This window comes from Castor canadensis, chromosome 15 (assembly GCF_047511655.1).
Source record: "Castor canadensis chromosome 15, mCasCan1.hap1v2, whole genome shotgun sequence".
Lineage (NCBI taxonomy): Eukaryota > Metazoa > Chordata > Mammalia > Rodentia > Castoridae > Castor > Castor canadensis.
The window spans coordinates 16693860-16710756 of NC_133400.1; the positions used below are offsets into that span (position 1 = coordinate 16693860).

Here is a 16897-nt window from a genome sequence, read left to right on the forward strand (position 1 = left end):
TCTCAAATAAATAAAAATAAAAACAAAACAGGTGGGGGGCCTCAGACATAACTCCAGTGGTAGAACCTCTGGCTAGAAAGTGCAAGGATCTGAATTCAAATCCCAGTAACAACAACCAAAAAAATAAATTATGAGAAAAAAAAATATGCTCCAGTAACAGCAAAGTCAGTTGCACAAGTTCTGTTCAGCCTCAATGTGATTTGTAGTTCACAGTATATTTTACTACTTGTAACCACTTTAATTACATTTAAAGTCAAACAGGGTTCAGTTTATTCATACTCCAGTAAGTCAAATGTATTTCTAGTTAGAACAGTGACAGAACCATCCTTAGTTTAAAAAAAAAAGGTACAGCTCATAAATGCTTCATTAACACTTTTCAAGAGAGCTATATCTCTTAGAAGATAATGTGAATCACATTTGACTAGTAAATTATAATAATACAAAATAACCTCAGGAGTAGTGATTATGCCTTTTTACTGGCGATCTGACATGCAGGTGGACAAAGCTGACATCTGAGGGTAAAGTGACTTTGATAACATTTCTTATTTAGACTATAGGTGGTGGATTCAGTTGAAAAGAAAGTGGAAAGATGAAGTCATGGTAAAGGTTTTGATTTCTGAGTATTTAATTTGTTTCTGAGCCATCTTAAAATTCTACAAAAATAAATTTATAGCTCCTAATTTATAACATTAACAGAATGCCTTCTAACTTAGCTGCCCTCAACACAAAATAAAAAACCCCACATACTTTCAAATCAGGTGGAAAAACATGTATTATAAGTGTGTGTGCATCCACAGTTATTTGGTGGGGGGAGGAGAAGTTGGAAGCAGGAAACAAATATGGTCATGAAAAACACACTTGCAATGGGCTGGAGTTGTATATCTAGAGGTAAAGAATCTGCCTCACAAATGTGAAGTGCAATTTCTTAGAGATAGTTTTTAAATCTTACCTTTTTTTTTTTTTTTTTTTTTGCCTTTTTCTTTTCCCAGCACTGGGGTTTGAACTCATGGCCTTACCACTTGCTAGGCAGGGACTATACCATTTGAGTCACTCCACCACCCTTTTTTTTTGTGTTGAGTTAATTTTGAGATAGGGTCTTTCTTTTGTTATGAGGCCTGGTCTCAAAACTCAATTTTCCTGATCTCTGCTGCCTGTGGGCCACTGGTGCCCAGCTACTCTCATTTTTACCCTAAAATTCCCTCACAGAAGCAGTCCACCTCGCATCAAGGATATAGCTGAATGGATGGCTAGTTAAGTATTCTTTTAGTCTTGAATTATCTAGCAAAATCCAATTGAATTATTCTCCTCAACAGAAAACCTAACTAATAAAATAGATTTGAATTAAAAAGTAAACTGAAAAGTTATCATAAGTTGTTTCCAACAGAAGTCTCAAAAATGAGGAATAATTAACTACCACTCAGCTAGGAATACAAACAAAATATACAAAAGGTTGGCAAGCTTTCAGAGCAGGTATAATGTTCTCTGGGATAAAAAAAAAAAAAAGAAATGTCAGAATTTTAATTTCCTAAGAAAAAATCTCTGGAATTCAAGATAACTATTTTTCCCTTAGCAGAAAATATTTTTCAGTGTATATAAGCAATATATACAAAGATATAGGATATTTTTCATTTTCCTATGAGATAATTATTCATTTAAATTTAATTTTGCATTTAAAATGCAAAATGCATTTTAAAGTATTGGATACATATAACTAGCCTGGACCAAGAACACATTACCAAGTTTCTACTAGAGACAATTTGAAATATATATTCTCTTAATTCTTTATTTAGTCTAGTTGTTCTGATAAATTCTGCTGAAAATCTTTTTGGCATTTCTTTCAAGAATTTCCTCTGTTGTGGTACCATGGCTTAAGTTGTAGAGTGCTTGTCTAGCCTGTGGAAGGTCCTGAGTTTAATCACCACAACTATCACCAGAAAAAAGGGGAAAAAAAAGATAATTCTATCTTCCCACAGATATCTATATATTATATATACACACACATATGTATATTCTTTTATACATATGAATATTCATATACACAAATGTGCATATATACATATTTAAATAGCCAATGAGGTTATAAATAATTCATTTATTGGTTAAAAGGCAGTAGATATAATGACCATGCACACATATTTGGTATTTTATGGCCTTGACTAGAAAAGTCAAACAATAAATGAGGGACTATTTTTCTAGTCTTCATTAATCCAATATTTATATTGAGTTGATTCTGGGGTTGCAAGTGAACTACCTACTGTAATAATTCATAATGCAATTTGCTAATAATGAATTTGACTATTTACCTTTAAATAGTCTTTTGTACTATAACATCTTCTGGTATTTTTAAGTATTGTAGATGTCCTTTCACCTTTTCTGTATAGGTTTAATATTTCTTTTCTTTTCCCTTCTTCCCTTCCTTCCTGTTTTTTTGTTTTGTTTTGTTTTGTTTTTTGGTGGCGGTGATGGGGATCAAACCCAGAGCCTCATGCATGCAAGGGAAAAACCAAGCTACACCCCCAGCCCCAACATTTCCTTCCTTCCTCCCTCCCTACCATCCATCCATCCATCCATCCCTCTATGGTGGGACTGGGGGAGGTTTGAACTCAGGGCTTCACACTTGCAAAGCAGGCACTCTACCACTTCATTTTGGTCTAGTTATTTTGGACATGGGGTTTCACCAACTATTTGCCTAGGCTGGCCTTGAACCTTGTGATCATTCCAATCTCAATCTCCCAAGTAGCTAGGATTACAGTCATGAGCCACCAGTATCAAGGCCGCAGCCCCCATTACCCCACACCCCCCCTCCCTGATTTTTTGAGACACAGTTTCACTATGTAGCCCAGGTTGGCCTGGAATTTGTTATGTAGTCCAAATTTAAACTAGCAACCCCACCTGCTTCAGCCTCCTGATGTTAGGATTACAGATGTGAAACACCATGATCAGTTCAAAGATTTCTTTTCTTTCAACATATTTTCTTCCTTCTAATATTTAATTTCTGATTTTCCCCTATAATATGATGTCTAGGGTCAATTTTGTAGAATCCCAGTTTTGACTATAAGAAAACACTTTCCAAAAAGGTACTTATGAAAAAATACATATATCATAAACTGTCTCTGAAAAAGATAAAAACTTAAAAATGAACAAAATCACAGAATTAATGGTAGATCATATTATGATTTAGGTTCTTTTCAGGGCAATTATGTCAGCTACAATAGATTAAAGAAGAATAACCATAAAAATAAGACACAGAAATAGACAGGAATTATATTCTTATTCTGTGGCTATATCTAGAGTTTCTGCAAGTATGCAAAAAAAAAAAAAGTATTTTAAGAACATAACTACCCCATGCCTCAAGGGAAACTAAAAGGAAAGGGAGGAAGGGAAGGAGGGAAAAAATGAGGGAGAAAGGAATAGAGAAGAAAGGAGGGAATAGAGAGGAACAGAGGAAGGGAGAGGAAAGGAGAGAGTGTTAAAAAGGGGACAACATTAATCTAACCAATATGTCAAAATCAACACATGCATGTGGCACACAAAAGTATTCCATGGATTAAACTTAAGTCAGCAGTAAAAATATAAGTATATAATAATCTGTTTTTAAAAAATTAGGGGTTGAAATGCCTTCAGAAAAAACAAATAGACCTTAGACCAGAGTCCTCTTTTCCTTCAAGGGGAATAAAATGAACTGACAAGTATTTTATGAGTATCTATTAAGTATTATGAGCATCACAGAAAAGTCATACTGTTTGCCCTAAACTTCAGAAGTCTTCTAGAGTAAACTACTGCAGATATACAGGGAGTCTGGATGGTCTCATCAAGTTACATGAGAGCATAAAATGTCAAGAGTTAGAGAGTTTCAAATAATCAAGTGAAATACCTGTTTAATCTTGTTCTACCTATCTATCTATCTATCTATCTATATATAAAAGGTATCTTTAATACCTTGTTCTAATCTACAAAGATTAGAAAAATGGGGCACAACTGTGTCTTGTCTTTCACAGACAACACAGATTACTAGTGACAAAGCAGGTACTAGAGCGTCAGTTAAGACCAGTCTGGCAATGAATTCCTAGCAAATATGTCCAACAGTATATGTCTCTTCCACAGAATGGACTAGAGTAAGGTTAGAGAAAAACTTTCTACATGGCTATGTATATAGGAAGCTCCACTTTATGTGATACTGTCTAGTAAACAATTTACTCAGAGAGATCTAGTCTTTGACTGTGGCTACTGGGAGATTATTTCTAGGCTCCTGCAACGTTCTGATAGGCATGTCTTTGGGGATTTGGCCACCAGATAAACTAACACAACATGATATATGGTAGGAGCTTTTGAAACATGCCATATCAGATCTAATATGGAGACTACAAGTCAGCTACGTGGGCAATGCGTAGTGAAGTCCAAATAAAAACCCTGGACACCAAAGACTTGGGTGAGATTCCCTGGTTGCAAACTTTGCATATTTGTCACACAGTGATGTACTAAGAAGATAATGAGTTCAAAAGGGTTTCAGAAACTTTGCCTTTGGGACCCTCTCAGATTTTGCTTTGTATGTCTCTCCCTTTAGCTGGTTCTGATTTTTCTTTTTTAAATTTATTTATTTATTTATTTATTTATTTGGTGGTACTGGGGTTTGAACTCTTGGCCTCACACTTACTAGGTAAGTGCTCTACCACTTGAGCCAAGCCCCCAGCCCTGGTTCTCATTTTTTATCCTTTTGTTACAATAAATTTATAAACATAAGCATAGTACTTTCCAGAATTGTGAATTCTAGCAAAGTATTAAATTTGGGGAGTAGGAAAACCTAACTTTAAAGCCAGCTGTTCAAAAGCAATGGTGGCCCAGGTACCAGTGGCTCAAGCTGTTCAAAAGCGATGGTGGCCCAGGTACCAGTGGCTCAAGCTGTTCAAAAGCGATGGTGGCCCAGGTACCAGTGGCTCCTGAGTAACACTAGCTACTCAGGAGGCAGGGATCAGGAAAATCATAATTCAAAGCCAGCCCAGGGAGATAATTCTTGAGACCCTATCTCAAAAAAATAAAACTCATTACACAAAAGGGCTGGTGGAATGGCTCAAGGTGTAGGTCCTGAGTTCAAACCCCAGTACTGGGGAAGGGGGATAAAAAAAGGGACGGTGGTCTGGGAACCTCTGAACTAGACACTGGTATACCAAGTAAAGGTATTCTTGTGCACTTAAACCTTGAATTTGGCCATACATTGGATATAAATGTTCTAAATTTTTATTAGATTTTAATACCCAGAGGAATAAAAAGTAAATTTAAAAACCACAAAGGAATTGCAAGCATTTTGGATAAATTGGCTATAGATTCTTCAAATCTTGTCTCTTCCACATCTCTGCTTTTTTGTGCTCTTTTCTATCTATATCAGGTCCATACATTAAATTTTTAGGCTCTGAGTATTTTACACTCATTATCTTGTCCACCTCCCCATCTGTACCTTTACATACTATTCTTCTGTATGTGCCTTCTAACTGGCTCATAAGTTTAGCCTTCTCTTCTGTTAGTAGCAATTTCTATGGGTTTGGTCTTATTTGCTCTGCATACTAATTCTCAAGTCTTTAATTCTTATTTTCTAGTTATTTTTCCCTGTTATGTGGAAAACAATACAGATATATAGCAAGGTCCTATAAATTCAGACTTTTTTCTTTTCTTTTTTTTTTTTTTTGGTGGAACTGGGGATCAAACTCAGGGCTTCATGCTTGCCAAGCAAGTGCTTTACTACTTGAGCCACATCTCCAGTCCATTTTGCTCTGGTTATTTTGGAGATAGGGTTTCTTGAACTATTTGCTCAGACTGGTTTTGAACCTTGATCCTCCCAATCTCAGCCTCCCAAGCAGCTACGATTACAGGTGTGAACCACCAGTGCCCAACTTTTTTCTTTGTTTTTTTGAAACAGGGTCTCAATAGGTAGCTAGGCTAGCCTCAAACTCATGATCTTCCTGCCTCCATCTCCCAAGATCAGGCATTCTAGGCATGCACCACCATGCCAGGCTGTTTTTAAATACAAGAAAGGAAGTTTAACAAACACAAAGCTCCTGAAACATAAATACTAAATAAATAAATATATCTCCCTTTAACTTAACTATAGAGTAGATTAACATCATTTAAATCTTCAGAGAAAATGTATATAAAAAATGTTTCATTTATGAATAATGGCAATTTTTGGTGATGCTCTTAGTTTTTGAAAATGGAGAATTGGTCATTTCTAACACCAGAGGAATAATTCTATTTTAACCTACAAAAAAAAATGCTTAATGGATTCACATCAATTCCATATGATGATAAAATTTAAAATACTGGTTCAGGAAAATTTAAGAGTAATGAATTGCTCAGAATATAAACAATCAAATTAGAGAAAGGCTTAAAATATACCTGATGAAACAATTCCATGTCGATTTCAGCTTCTGATTTCCAAGAATTTTCATCTGAAATAAAAACAGTTACTAAATTTTTGAACTTTTTTAACTCTGTAGCTATGACTGTGTAACAAGTGAAACAAGGAACCATCTGTGCAGCACTAATATGCCTACTTACCAGAAACATTTTCTTGGAAAATAACTTTAGTTCCTTTTAGAAAGTTCTTGCCGATTAAAAACACTTCTTCCTCTCCTTTCACTGAACAGCTATGTAAGCTTTTCTTTAAGATCTCTGGCACTCCTGCTGGTTGAGCTGTGGGTATACATAAGTATTGTATAAAAAGAACCACCTACATTTCTTATTGCTTACCTTAAATCAACTTGCAATTATGTATCTAGTTTTATGAGTTGTCTTTCTTGACTCTGAATTTAAATTTCTTTACTCTGCAACTTTTACCCTAACAGAGAGCAGAGAAAAAACTAAAAAGTCCTATTCATTTCTAGCACAAAGAGTGCTGAATGTTCACTGCACATTCTTAGAAATACAGGGAGCAATGAAGAACTTAAGGATTTAGATATAGGTTCTTTGGTCATTGAAGCAGATGAATGAACCCAAAATGCACTGCCATACTTATAGAGTTCATGGTTGGATAACCTATATATGAGGTCCTAATCTCATTTTGAGACAAACTTTACTAAAAAAACAAACTGCTCCTAAAGCAGAAGAGGCTGCACAGAAAAACAAGATCCCAGAAGAAAGTGAAGAAATAAAAAACAATGGATCGGGAATAAATTCAGTATAAAATAAATGCAAATAAAAAGTAAAAAAATTAAAAAGTGACTTTTTTGAAGCAACTTAAGAGCTAGATAATTGTTTTTAGAAGACGGTTGAAAAATATGGTAAATATTTATTAGAATAAATGGTGCGAAATTATATTGATTTGCACTAACAGAACAAAATGCATAGTCTACAATGTTTCCCTCTATCTTCAAATACTACGTGGAAATTCCGTGTCAGTGATGACTGCTAAAACTTCTTTCTCATTTCTCATTTTGTTATTTTATGTATTAAACCCAAAAAGTGGCTAAATGAGGTCTTGAAGATTTAGAATATATCCATCTTCTACATATTTGTATTTATATTACAAAAAGAACTAGTCTGTCACTTTTCAAGATAATTTAACTTTTGACCTTTTAAGAAGCCATTTCTATTAAAAAGCTTAATGTTTACCTAACAGGAAGATGCCATACTAGGCAGAACTAAAGTCAGGATTATTTAAGCATTAATGGTTTTATTTTTATCTTTAAGTAATCTGTAAACTGAGGTTTTTTTTTGTCCTGGGGACTGAAGCTAGGGTTTCATATAAGAGAAGCACACATTCTACCACATAACCTGACTCTTCAATGTGATCACATTGCTTGAAAATTATTGTACACAAAAAGCAGCCACCTTTATAGAATTATTTTTAAAAAGTATTATTTTAGATGTTTTTAAGAGAGAAACTTCAAAAATAATGCTGAAAAAAATGAAAAGAGAAAGTTAACGATATTCTTTTCCCAAAGCTAAGGGTACAAGTAAAAATAAGAGAAATAGGAAATTGTTAAATTCAGAGTCAGATTTAGTTTAATAAGCACTATAAGATAAAATCTAATATATATACATTATATATTATAGAAAAGTATAATTAATTTTGTCCTATTAAAAACTACCACAGGAGGGTAGATAAAAAATTGATTTTTTTTTTTGGTGGGACTAGAGTTTGAATTCAGGACTCTATACTTGCAAAGCAGGAGCACTACCATTTGAGCCACACCTCCAGCCCGAAAACTGATATTCTTAATTTGATATAACAAAATAATATAAATTTATACCAAAACAAAAAATATATCTATACTTATATTGCCTGGAGAACTCTATAAAGATGTTAAGTAAAAGGAGTGGTTCTTCTATCTCTTTAAAAACAAAGGAAGGGCAAAGGACACAATAGCCATTGTTAAACCAACAACTCAAAACAGGTTTGTTTTTGTTTCAAGACCACCGAAGCACAGCATTAATCTTGGCACAAGGCCTTCTTTCCACTGAGAAGCTCTAGATGGAGAAAACAAGTTTCTGTTTCCTCTCCTCCCTTCTACCTTTTTTTTTTTAATTTTATTATTCATATGTGCATACAAGGCTTGGGTCATTTCTCCCCCCTGCCCCCACTCCCTTCTACCTTGATCACCTTTTGGTCCCTCTTCCTTTTCTATTTCCCTCCTAACTTCCTGTTCCTTTTCTCGCTTATTCTAATTCCAATCTTTCTTACTAATTTACGTCCTTTTATCCTCTCATCCCACTGCTCAAACCTGCCAAAAAAGGTTATATTCATACAAAAAATAAATAAATACACCAGAAACTCACAGTGTAACAAATATTCTAATTTTTAAAATAAAAAGATCTTTTGAAGCATTATTATGTTTATTTTTAATTCTTCCCCTATATCCAACCTCCCAAGCTCTACCCTCACATCTTAATACTTTTGCAAGTGTATCTTTTTGTTCCTATCTTATCAAAATTTTTTAATTTCCTCCAAAGAATCATGAAGTGTTTATATGTATATCCTTCTGTCCAAAATGCCCTTCTAAACCCCATTTTGCCATGTTCATGTCCTTTGTCCATCAAGACATAAAAGTTTTACGATCTTTGAGCAATCTCAATTAAATGTTCTGTTTCCACTGTAACCTATTTGCAAATATACTGGAGATGTCATATCTTCATATAATTTGACAAAATAATTAAAAGTTTATATAATTTTATGCACATATACAGTATATGTTAGTTTAATTTTATAATACAATTGGCGGTTAATTTACTTGTTTTTTCCCCCTAGCCTGTTACACTATAAACTCCTTAAAGCTGTATTTTCTTTATTTTCACAATTTGGCACATTCTAACTATCCATTATATTACTATGATGGTAATCTGAGTTGGTGCTATGTATCTGAGCCCATGAGTTTAAGAACAGCCTGGGCACTAAAGACCCCACTTACAATTTTAAAAATTGGATTGAAGGAATGGGTCAAGCAGTAGAGGGCCTGCCTGGGAATTGTGAAGCCCTGAATTCAAAACCCAGTACCACCAAATTAATTAGGTATTTAAAAACCAAACTATAAGACTTTTCAAAAACAAACATGTCTAAGATCTGCATTTGGAGATTCTGGTTAAGTGCTATGTCTTTTAATTCAACAGAGGTAACTCTAGGATTGAGAACCACTGGATTTAATTTTTATTGAATAAATTACTGGACAATGAAGCAATATTTTATTATTAGAATGTAGAACATTTTATCTGAATTAAATTGTAGTCTCCAGTAAGTTCAAATGTTAAAAAGGAAAGAAAGTTCATCTAAACAATTTCTCTGCCTGACTAAATTTGCTGACTGATTCCATGAATATGAAATTTTTGATAGTATATCATACTTTTAAAACATAAGGCAAGTGAATGAATGAGGAACAGAGACAACATGATCAAGTTGGAACAAGTAATTTGTTTTCCTTCTATATTTTTAAATGATATTAAAACAACTATACAGAAATTTTTTCTAAACAACTTTCTTCTGTGAATTTTAACATAGAAATTCACAGAAATATTAAACGAAAAACTGTCTACCATATGACCCAGCAATTGCACTCCTAGATATCATCCCAAGAGAACTTAAGGATCTAGGTGACCATCAAAGAATGAATTAACAAAATGTGATACACATCCATGAAGTGGAGTATCATTCAGCCATAAAAAGGAATGAAGTGCCCATTATAATATACACGAACCTTAAAACATGCTATGTAAAGAGGCCATACAAAAGGAATATTTATTTTATGATTCATTTTATATGAAATGTCAAAAATAGGAAAATCCATGAAGACAGAAAATAGATTAGTGGTCAGGGAAGATGGTGACAGGGAAATGAAGAGTGACTACTGAGTATAGGTTTTCTTTTGGGTATAATAATAAAAATGTCTAGAGTTATTTAATGGTTATGGTTGCACAACTTTATAAATATACTAAAGACCAATTAACTGTACAGTCTAAAAGGTTGAATTTTATGGTATGTGAGTTGTATTTTCAGTAAAGCTGTTTTAAAAGAAACTTCCATTTTATGGAACATAAAACATAACTTGATTGTACCTAAATTTAAAATAAGCAATTAAATGCTTATATGCTAATACCCTGCCAATAAATTATAAGCCATATAATTTAGGAAGCATATTATTGTTACAATTAATCAAAATAAAATCCTTTCCATATTCTATAGTAGACTATAGTGTGAAACAAGCTCGATTACCTCTTTTATCTGTCATGTTCCACTATGAATAAACAAGATTTGTTACCTATCCCAATATATAAAAAGTAAAATGAATAATTCCTATTCTATGAATGATACAGAGTTGTTATCAGGAACAAACAGGGTAAGGTATAATAACATTAAGGGAAAACTCCGTTAGCACACTAGAGAGGAAGAATGAACTTTCCAGATGAGAATTAGAAGCAGGACTTCTGCATGCCGAGCCTAGCCTTTTTCCTTCTCTTGTTCTGCATCTGCCTATCTGAACAAAGAATACATTTTGGGCTGTTCTCAGCCAGGTGTAGGACAACTGTAGAAGGATGCTTTGACTGGGCAGATTGTTCTCTCTAATTTTGGACTGAAGATTCAGTCCTATTCTCTAGCAGTAGTAAAAGTAGTATGTTCATCTCAGTTTCCCTTTAATGTATCTACCTCCAATTCCAAAGACCTTAACATTTATGTTAAGCCTTTTCTAGGCTGGGAGCCAGTGGCTCAAACCTACAACCCTAACTACTCAGGAGGCAGAGATCGGGGGTATAGAGGTTTGAAGTCAGTCTGGGCAAACAGTTTGAGAAGCCCTATTTCGAAAATACCCAACATAAAAAAGGGCTGGCGGAGTTGCTCAAGTGGCAGAGCACCTGCCTAGCAAACACCAGACTCTGTTAATACTTTTTTTCATCAAGTCTAACATTTAAGCAAAAACAATTAAAAAGCAATTTTTAAAACTTAATATCTTTCATTGTGTTGCTAGTAAATAACCAACTAACTTGTAGACCTGACCCGTAATATTCACTGTAAAACCTATGAGGATCAACCAAAATTAGTATTTTTAATATAGGATGGACTTTAAAAATTTTTTTTCTCTCTTCTTCCTGTCTCTCTTTCTCTTTTGTTCCTTTGTTTTTATTTCAAAATGTTTCATGTCACATTAATTAAACAGATACCAAGTACTGCTTCACAGGTTCCCAGGTCTTTTCCCCTACTATGATCTAATCTTAATCAAGTACTCAAATTTCTTCTGATAGCTTTCTGAAAAATATTATACAATGCCAGTTTTATTTTAATTGGTTTCTGACTTTTTATTTGTTTTGGCAGTATTGAGGAAGGGCTCTAGCACTTAAGTAATGTCCCCAGCTGTTTGTTTTTGAGACAGGTTCTCCTACGTAACACAGACTGGTCTCGAACTCATGACCCTCCCATCTCAGCTTCCCAAGTGCTGGGATTATAGGTGTACCAACATTTTCAGCTCAGTTTTATTTTAAATAAAAATTATCATTGCCACAAGTCTTTGAACATATGGGGTTCAGAGTACGTAAAATAATTTGATACATTATACAATATCTAACAGGAAAACCAGGGTATTTAACATTTTATTTCCTAAGACAATCATTTATATGTGTTGAAAAATGTCATACTTCTTTTCTAGTTATCTTAAAATTCCTCCTCTTTAGAAGAAGGTACCAACTGTCAATGCTTAATTCTCTAAGTGCGATGTAGGTAATTAAAGGAATAAAATACATGTCTATACTGTATCCACAGTTTGAATCACTCAGAAGCCAAGGCTTGGATGAAGTGGATTGTTTGAACTTGGGCTCAATGCTACAATTTAAGTGACTATGATGGCAATACAGTATGTAGTGGACAAAAGCAGAGGTTTTTTTGAATCTGACCTTCCTATTTACTAGTTATGTAATCTTAGGAAGATATGTGACGTTTCTAAATCATAGTTGCATTGACTACAGAATGGAATCCATGTAAGGTGATGGTGAGGGTTAAATGACATAATGCTTTAAAGCAGTTAACAAATCTCAGGCACATAGCCAGAGTTCAAAATATAGTGGCTTTTATTATTAGCGCTATATGCTTTCCACTGTATACTTTACTTCCTAGGGTTACTTAATCTATACCAGACACATCTTTTCAGGGAGATACACTCATTGTAATGTAGACACATATTATCATCAATGCTGATAATAAACGATAATTACAGGTGAAAATCTTCTATTTTCTATTTCTTTCATATATCCTACCACCTTTAGCTGTATATATTCAATACCTTAACAAAACAAGAAAGGAAGGAGTGAACAAATGAAGGAATGAGCAAACAAAGTTGGCATTTTCCAGTTCCTGCTAAAGCAATATGAACTGAATTGTCTAGCACCACCTTTGCTCTGGCCTTCAGAGAGTGGCTATGGTCATGCTCAAAGTATTACATCATGTAAAACAAGAACTGCATCTATTCCCATAAAATTGGAGCTCCAACCTAATAATATTCAAGTCAGGTCACATCATAAATTACAGAAAATTCAGAAACTGATACAGCTCAGTGGTAGAGTGCTTGCCTGGCATGTCAAGGCCGCAGGTTCAATCCCCAATACTGGGAAATAAAAAAAGAAATTGAACACTCTAAACTCAGAAAGCTTTAAACTCAATGAACCATATATATATGGATCATTCATTCTGTCCTATCTGAACATAACAGAATGGACATAATCTACAATCTTTAAAAGTAGCCTATCTACAAATAAATATTACCTAGAAAACACTTCAAGGAAATACTAATAGGAAAACCCAAAGTTTGCATAATTATGATAAAGAAATCCAATTGAGCTCTCTTGGGGTGAAAAATATTATTTCTAGCACTTTCTTTTTAAAAATGGGGTGTTTGGTAAGCTAAGGTATAAGTGTGATAATTTCTAATATAATTTAAAAGAGAAGAAAATGATTTATAAAAGATGAATAATTTGCCAAACTGAGGAACAATTAAGTAAGGGGGGCGGTTCTTCAACTGTTCAAGGAGTAGCAAGATCATAGGACCCCATAGCAATCCAATAGGAAATTCAACTGAATGGAACAATTCCCTTTTGCTCTTTTGAAATAAAATATAAATTATTTAACAAGCAATGCCACGCTAGGTTTGGTGATATATGTTGCAATCCCAACACTCATGAGGCAGAAGTCCAGCCTGGGCTACTTATCAAGACTCTGTTTCAAAAAAAAAACAAAAACAAAACAAACAGAGAAAGTAATCCTAAAGAAAATAATCCATAATGAAATTATTCTTAATATATAAAGGGGATATTCCTCTATTTATAATAATTATTATAGAGAAATCATAACAAAGGAGAGAACCTTCTAACAACATGATTGAAATTGAATGCACTAACACCCACAAGTCATTTTCTTTCTATACAAAGAATAATGATAAATTCATTTCCCACTTCACTACACTATAACTCGTTCTTAGAACTTCTGACCTGCTATTAAATACAAAGTTCTGCTTACTTGACTCTTGTGTTCTAACATGAAACAGAGTTAGGGCCACAGCAACTTACCACAGTGAAGATGCTTGGGAAATCCTTTGGTGTTTCAATTTACTTCCAGTAAATTCACCTCCCACAACCCCTGAGCTGAAGAATCAACCCAGGCCCTTATGCATGCTAGGTGAATACTTCACCAATGGCTACATCCTCAGCTCAAATTACTTTTATATAAAACTACAACGAATTAAATTTTATTTCAACTTCTCACCTTCAGTTTAGCCTAGAAAATACAAATACTTTTTTTTCTCTAGGAGACAAGGACTCCTCATATTGCCCAGGCTGGCCTTAAAACAACTGGGCTCAAGTGATCCTCCTGTTTCAGATTCTTGAATAGTTGGGGCCACAAGTGTGTCCACCACACCTGGCTCTTAACTACAGCATTTAAAATCTTAAATTTTGCATGACCACAAGCTGGACTATGTGAAACATCTAAAATTTAGAGGTCTCTGAAAGACTGACAGAAAAATTTATAAAAAATCTTCCATGTACTTAGTATCTCCATATTTTCTTACTTACTACATAAAATTGGAGAAGAGGGTGTTTGTAGTGTCAAAGTGGAGCCATCTTTTCTCATTATATTAACTCGAAAAACCAATCTGGCACGAGTGCTTTTTTTCTTGGAACCAGCAATTCCTATTCTGGCTTCAACATCAGCATTCCTCAACTTCAGTATTCCTACGCAGTCCACCCTAACACAGAAAAAAAATATGAATTGACACTTTGTTGTATAAAAAGTACACCATTCTTTAAAAAGTTCTTTTAAAAAAATGTGCTTATCTATTAATTATTTCTAAACATTCATAGCTCCTAATCTTGTCAATCTTCTGATTATAATAATGTAAGAAATAATAAAGTAATAAAATCACTATTTCAAAAACTGAACACAATTAATGGCTTACAATACTTCAAAAAATAAATTTAGCTTTTCTTTTTTGCAATTGATTGAGATATTAAATAGAATGGGTTATTTAAAAAAAATCAGTAAATGGCTCCCCAAATGGAATATTATACAGACATTAAAAAGTATAAGACAGCATTTAGTGATATGGCAAAATATTCCTATGTTCAATGAAAAACAGGTTACAAAACAATAGGCACAGTATTATCTCAATTTTGTTTAAAAAGCCTGGGAAGATAAACATTAAAAGAGTGGTTATTTCACCAGGTGCTGGTGGCTCACACCTGTAATCCTAGCAACTCAGGAGGCAGAGATCAGGAGGATCTCAGTTCTAAGCCAGCCCAGACAAATAGTTTGTGAGACTCTATCTTGAAAAAACCCATCATATAAAAGGGCTGGTGGAATGGCTCAAGGTGAAGGCCCTGAGTTCAAGCCCCAGTACTAGGGGAAAAAAAAAAAGAAAAGAACCAGTGTATTTTTAGGAAGTTAATTTTTTTCTTTTATGGTGGTACTGGAGTTTGAACTCAGGGCCTTGTGCGTGCTAGGCAGGAGCTCTACCACTTGGCTCATACCTCCAGGAAACTGAGTTTTGAAGTGTACATTTTTATCTTTTAATTACTGTGCTCCCAACTTTTTTTTTTAAACAATAAGTACATAAATACTTAAAAAAATTTCTGGGGATCAAACCAAACACCTCACACATATTAAACATGCACACTACCACTTTGGTTCTGCCCCCAGCCCTATGAAAATAAATTGTTATTAAATTTTTAAAAATTTTCTATTTCCATTTAACTATTTACTGATCTATTCAAAATGGCTTTCAAAAGGAATCTGAAAACCAGCTGAAGAAAATTCTTTAGCAGTTACCTATTACAAATAATAACATAGGCCTACCCCCATATCAATATATTTGCTGCTGTTGTGACTCAATTTAAGGATTAAGAGTACTTTACAAAAAGCTTAACAAAAATAACTTTAAAATTTTAAATCACTAGCCAGGGGCCAGTGGCTCACACCTGTAATCCTAGCTACTCTGGAGGCTGAAATTGGGAGGAATGAGATTTGAGGCCAGCAAGGACAAATAATTCAGGAGACCCCATCTCCAAAATAACTAGAGGAAAATGGCCTGGAGGTGTGGCTCAAGTAGTAGAGTGCCTGCTTTGCAAGCACAAAGCCCTGAGTTCAAATGTAAGTCACATAAAAAAAATTAAACCATTAAGATTACTACAATTCAGTAGTAATCTCTTTTTTTACTTGTAATACTTAAAACATTTTAATAAAACCCTTAAAATCTTTTATACACTAGAAGCTGAAATATTTTTATGTCTATCAGAAAAGTATACTAGAAAATGAGAAATCTAACTAAACACTTACGCCAATGTCATGTTGTTGCTAGGATCAAGGCCAACTTCTATAACAGTGGTGCCTTCAATATCCACTTCTTTGCAGGGAGTTGTATTTCGTCCAGTTACCCTGCAAGCCTGATAGAATCCATGTGGTTTCACTCGACCAGAGTCATTGCCCACAAACACCTGCAACACTACTGGTTCATTATGGCCTTCCAGCTGGTACCAAATAAACACACAACAGAACTGCTAATTAGCATTTCCAAAGAGATAATTATAAAACTAAAATTTTAAGACCAAATCCTATATTAGCAACTGGATTATAATAAACAATTTAAATCCTAAAGGAAAATCCAGGTTAATTTTGTTTTTGTTTTTGTTTTTTTTGCAGTCCTGGGGGTTGAAGGAAGGTTTTCATGAATAGTAGGCAAACACTCCACTACTAAGCCACACCCTCAGCCCAAAACATTTTTATAAAGGAGAGTTGGAGCTGGGAGAGGTGGTACATGCCTATAATCTCTGCATTCATAAGGATGAGGCATGAGGAACACTGGGATCAAGACTAGACTAGGCTCAAGCAGAAGAGCACCTGCTTTGCAAGTACTAAGCCCTGAGTTCAAACCCGAGTTCCACC

General features: G+C 34.3%; 1 protein-coding gene across 7 annotated transcripts in view; it reads right to left on the bottom strand.

Annotated features, from left to right (window-relative positions):
* Positions 1-16897, bottom strand: part of Nfat5 (nuclear factor of activated T cells 5) — a 109398-nt gene that overhangs the window by 25016 nt on the left and 67485 nt on the right. For all 7 annotated transcript variants that reach the window (XM_074055749.1, XM_074055748.1, XM_074055750.1 and 4 more), the window contains 4 exons: positions 16292-16482; positions 14533-14705; positions 6550-6684; positions 6388-6440 (listed from right to left, as the gene is read on the bottom strand). In XM_074055749.1, coding sequence (XP_073911850.1) covers positions 6388-6440; positions 6550-6684; positions 14533-14705; positions 16292-16482 — 552 coding nt within the window. The remainder of the gene's footprint in view (positions 1-6387; positions 6441-6549; positions 6685-14532; positions 14706-16291; positions 16483-16897) is intronic.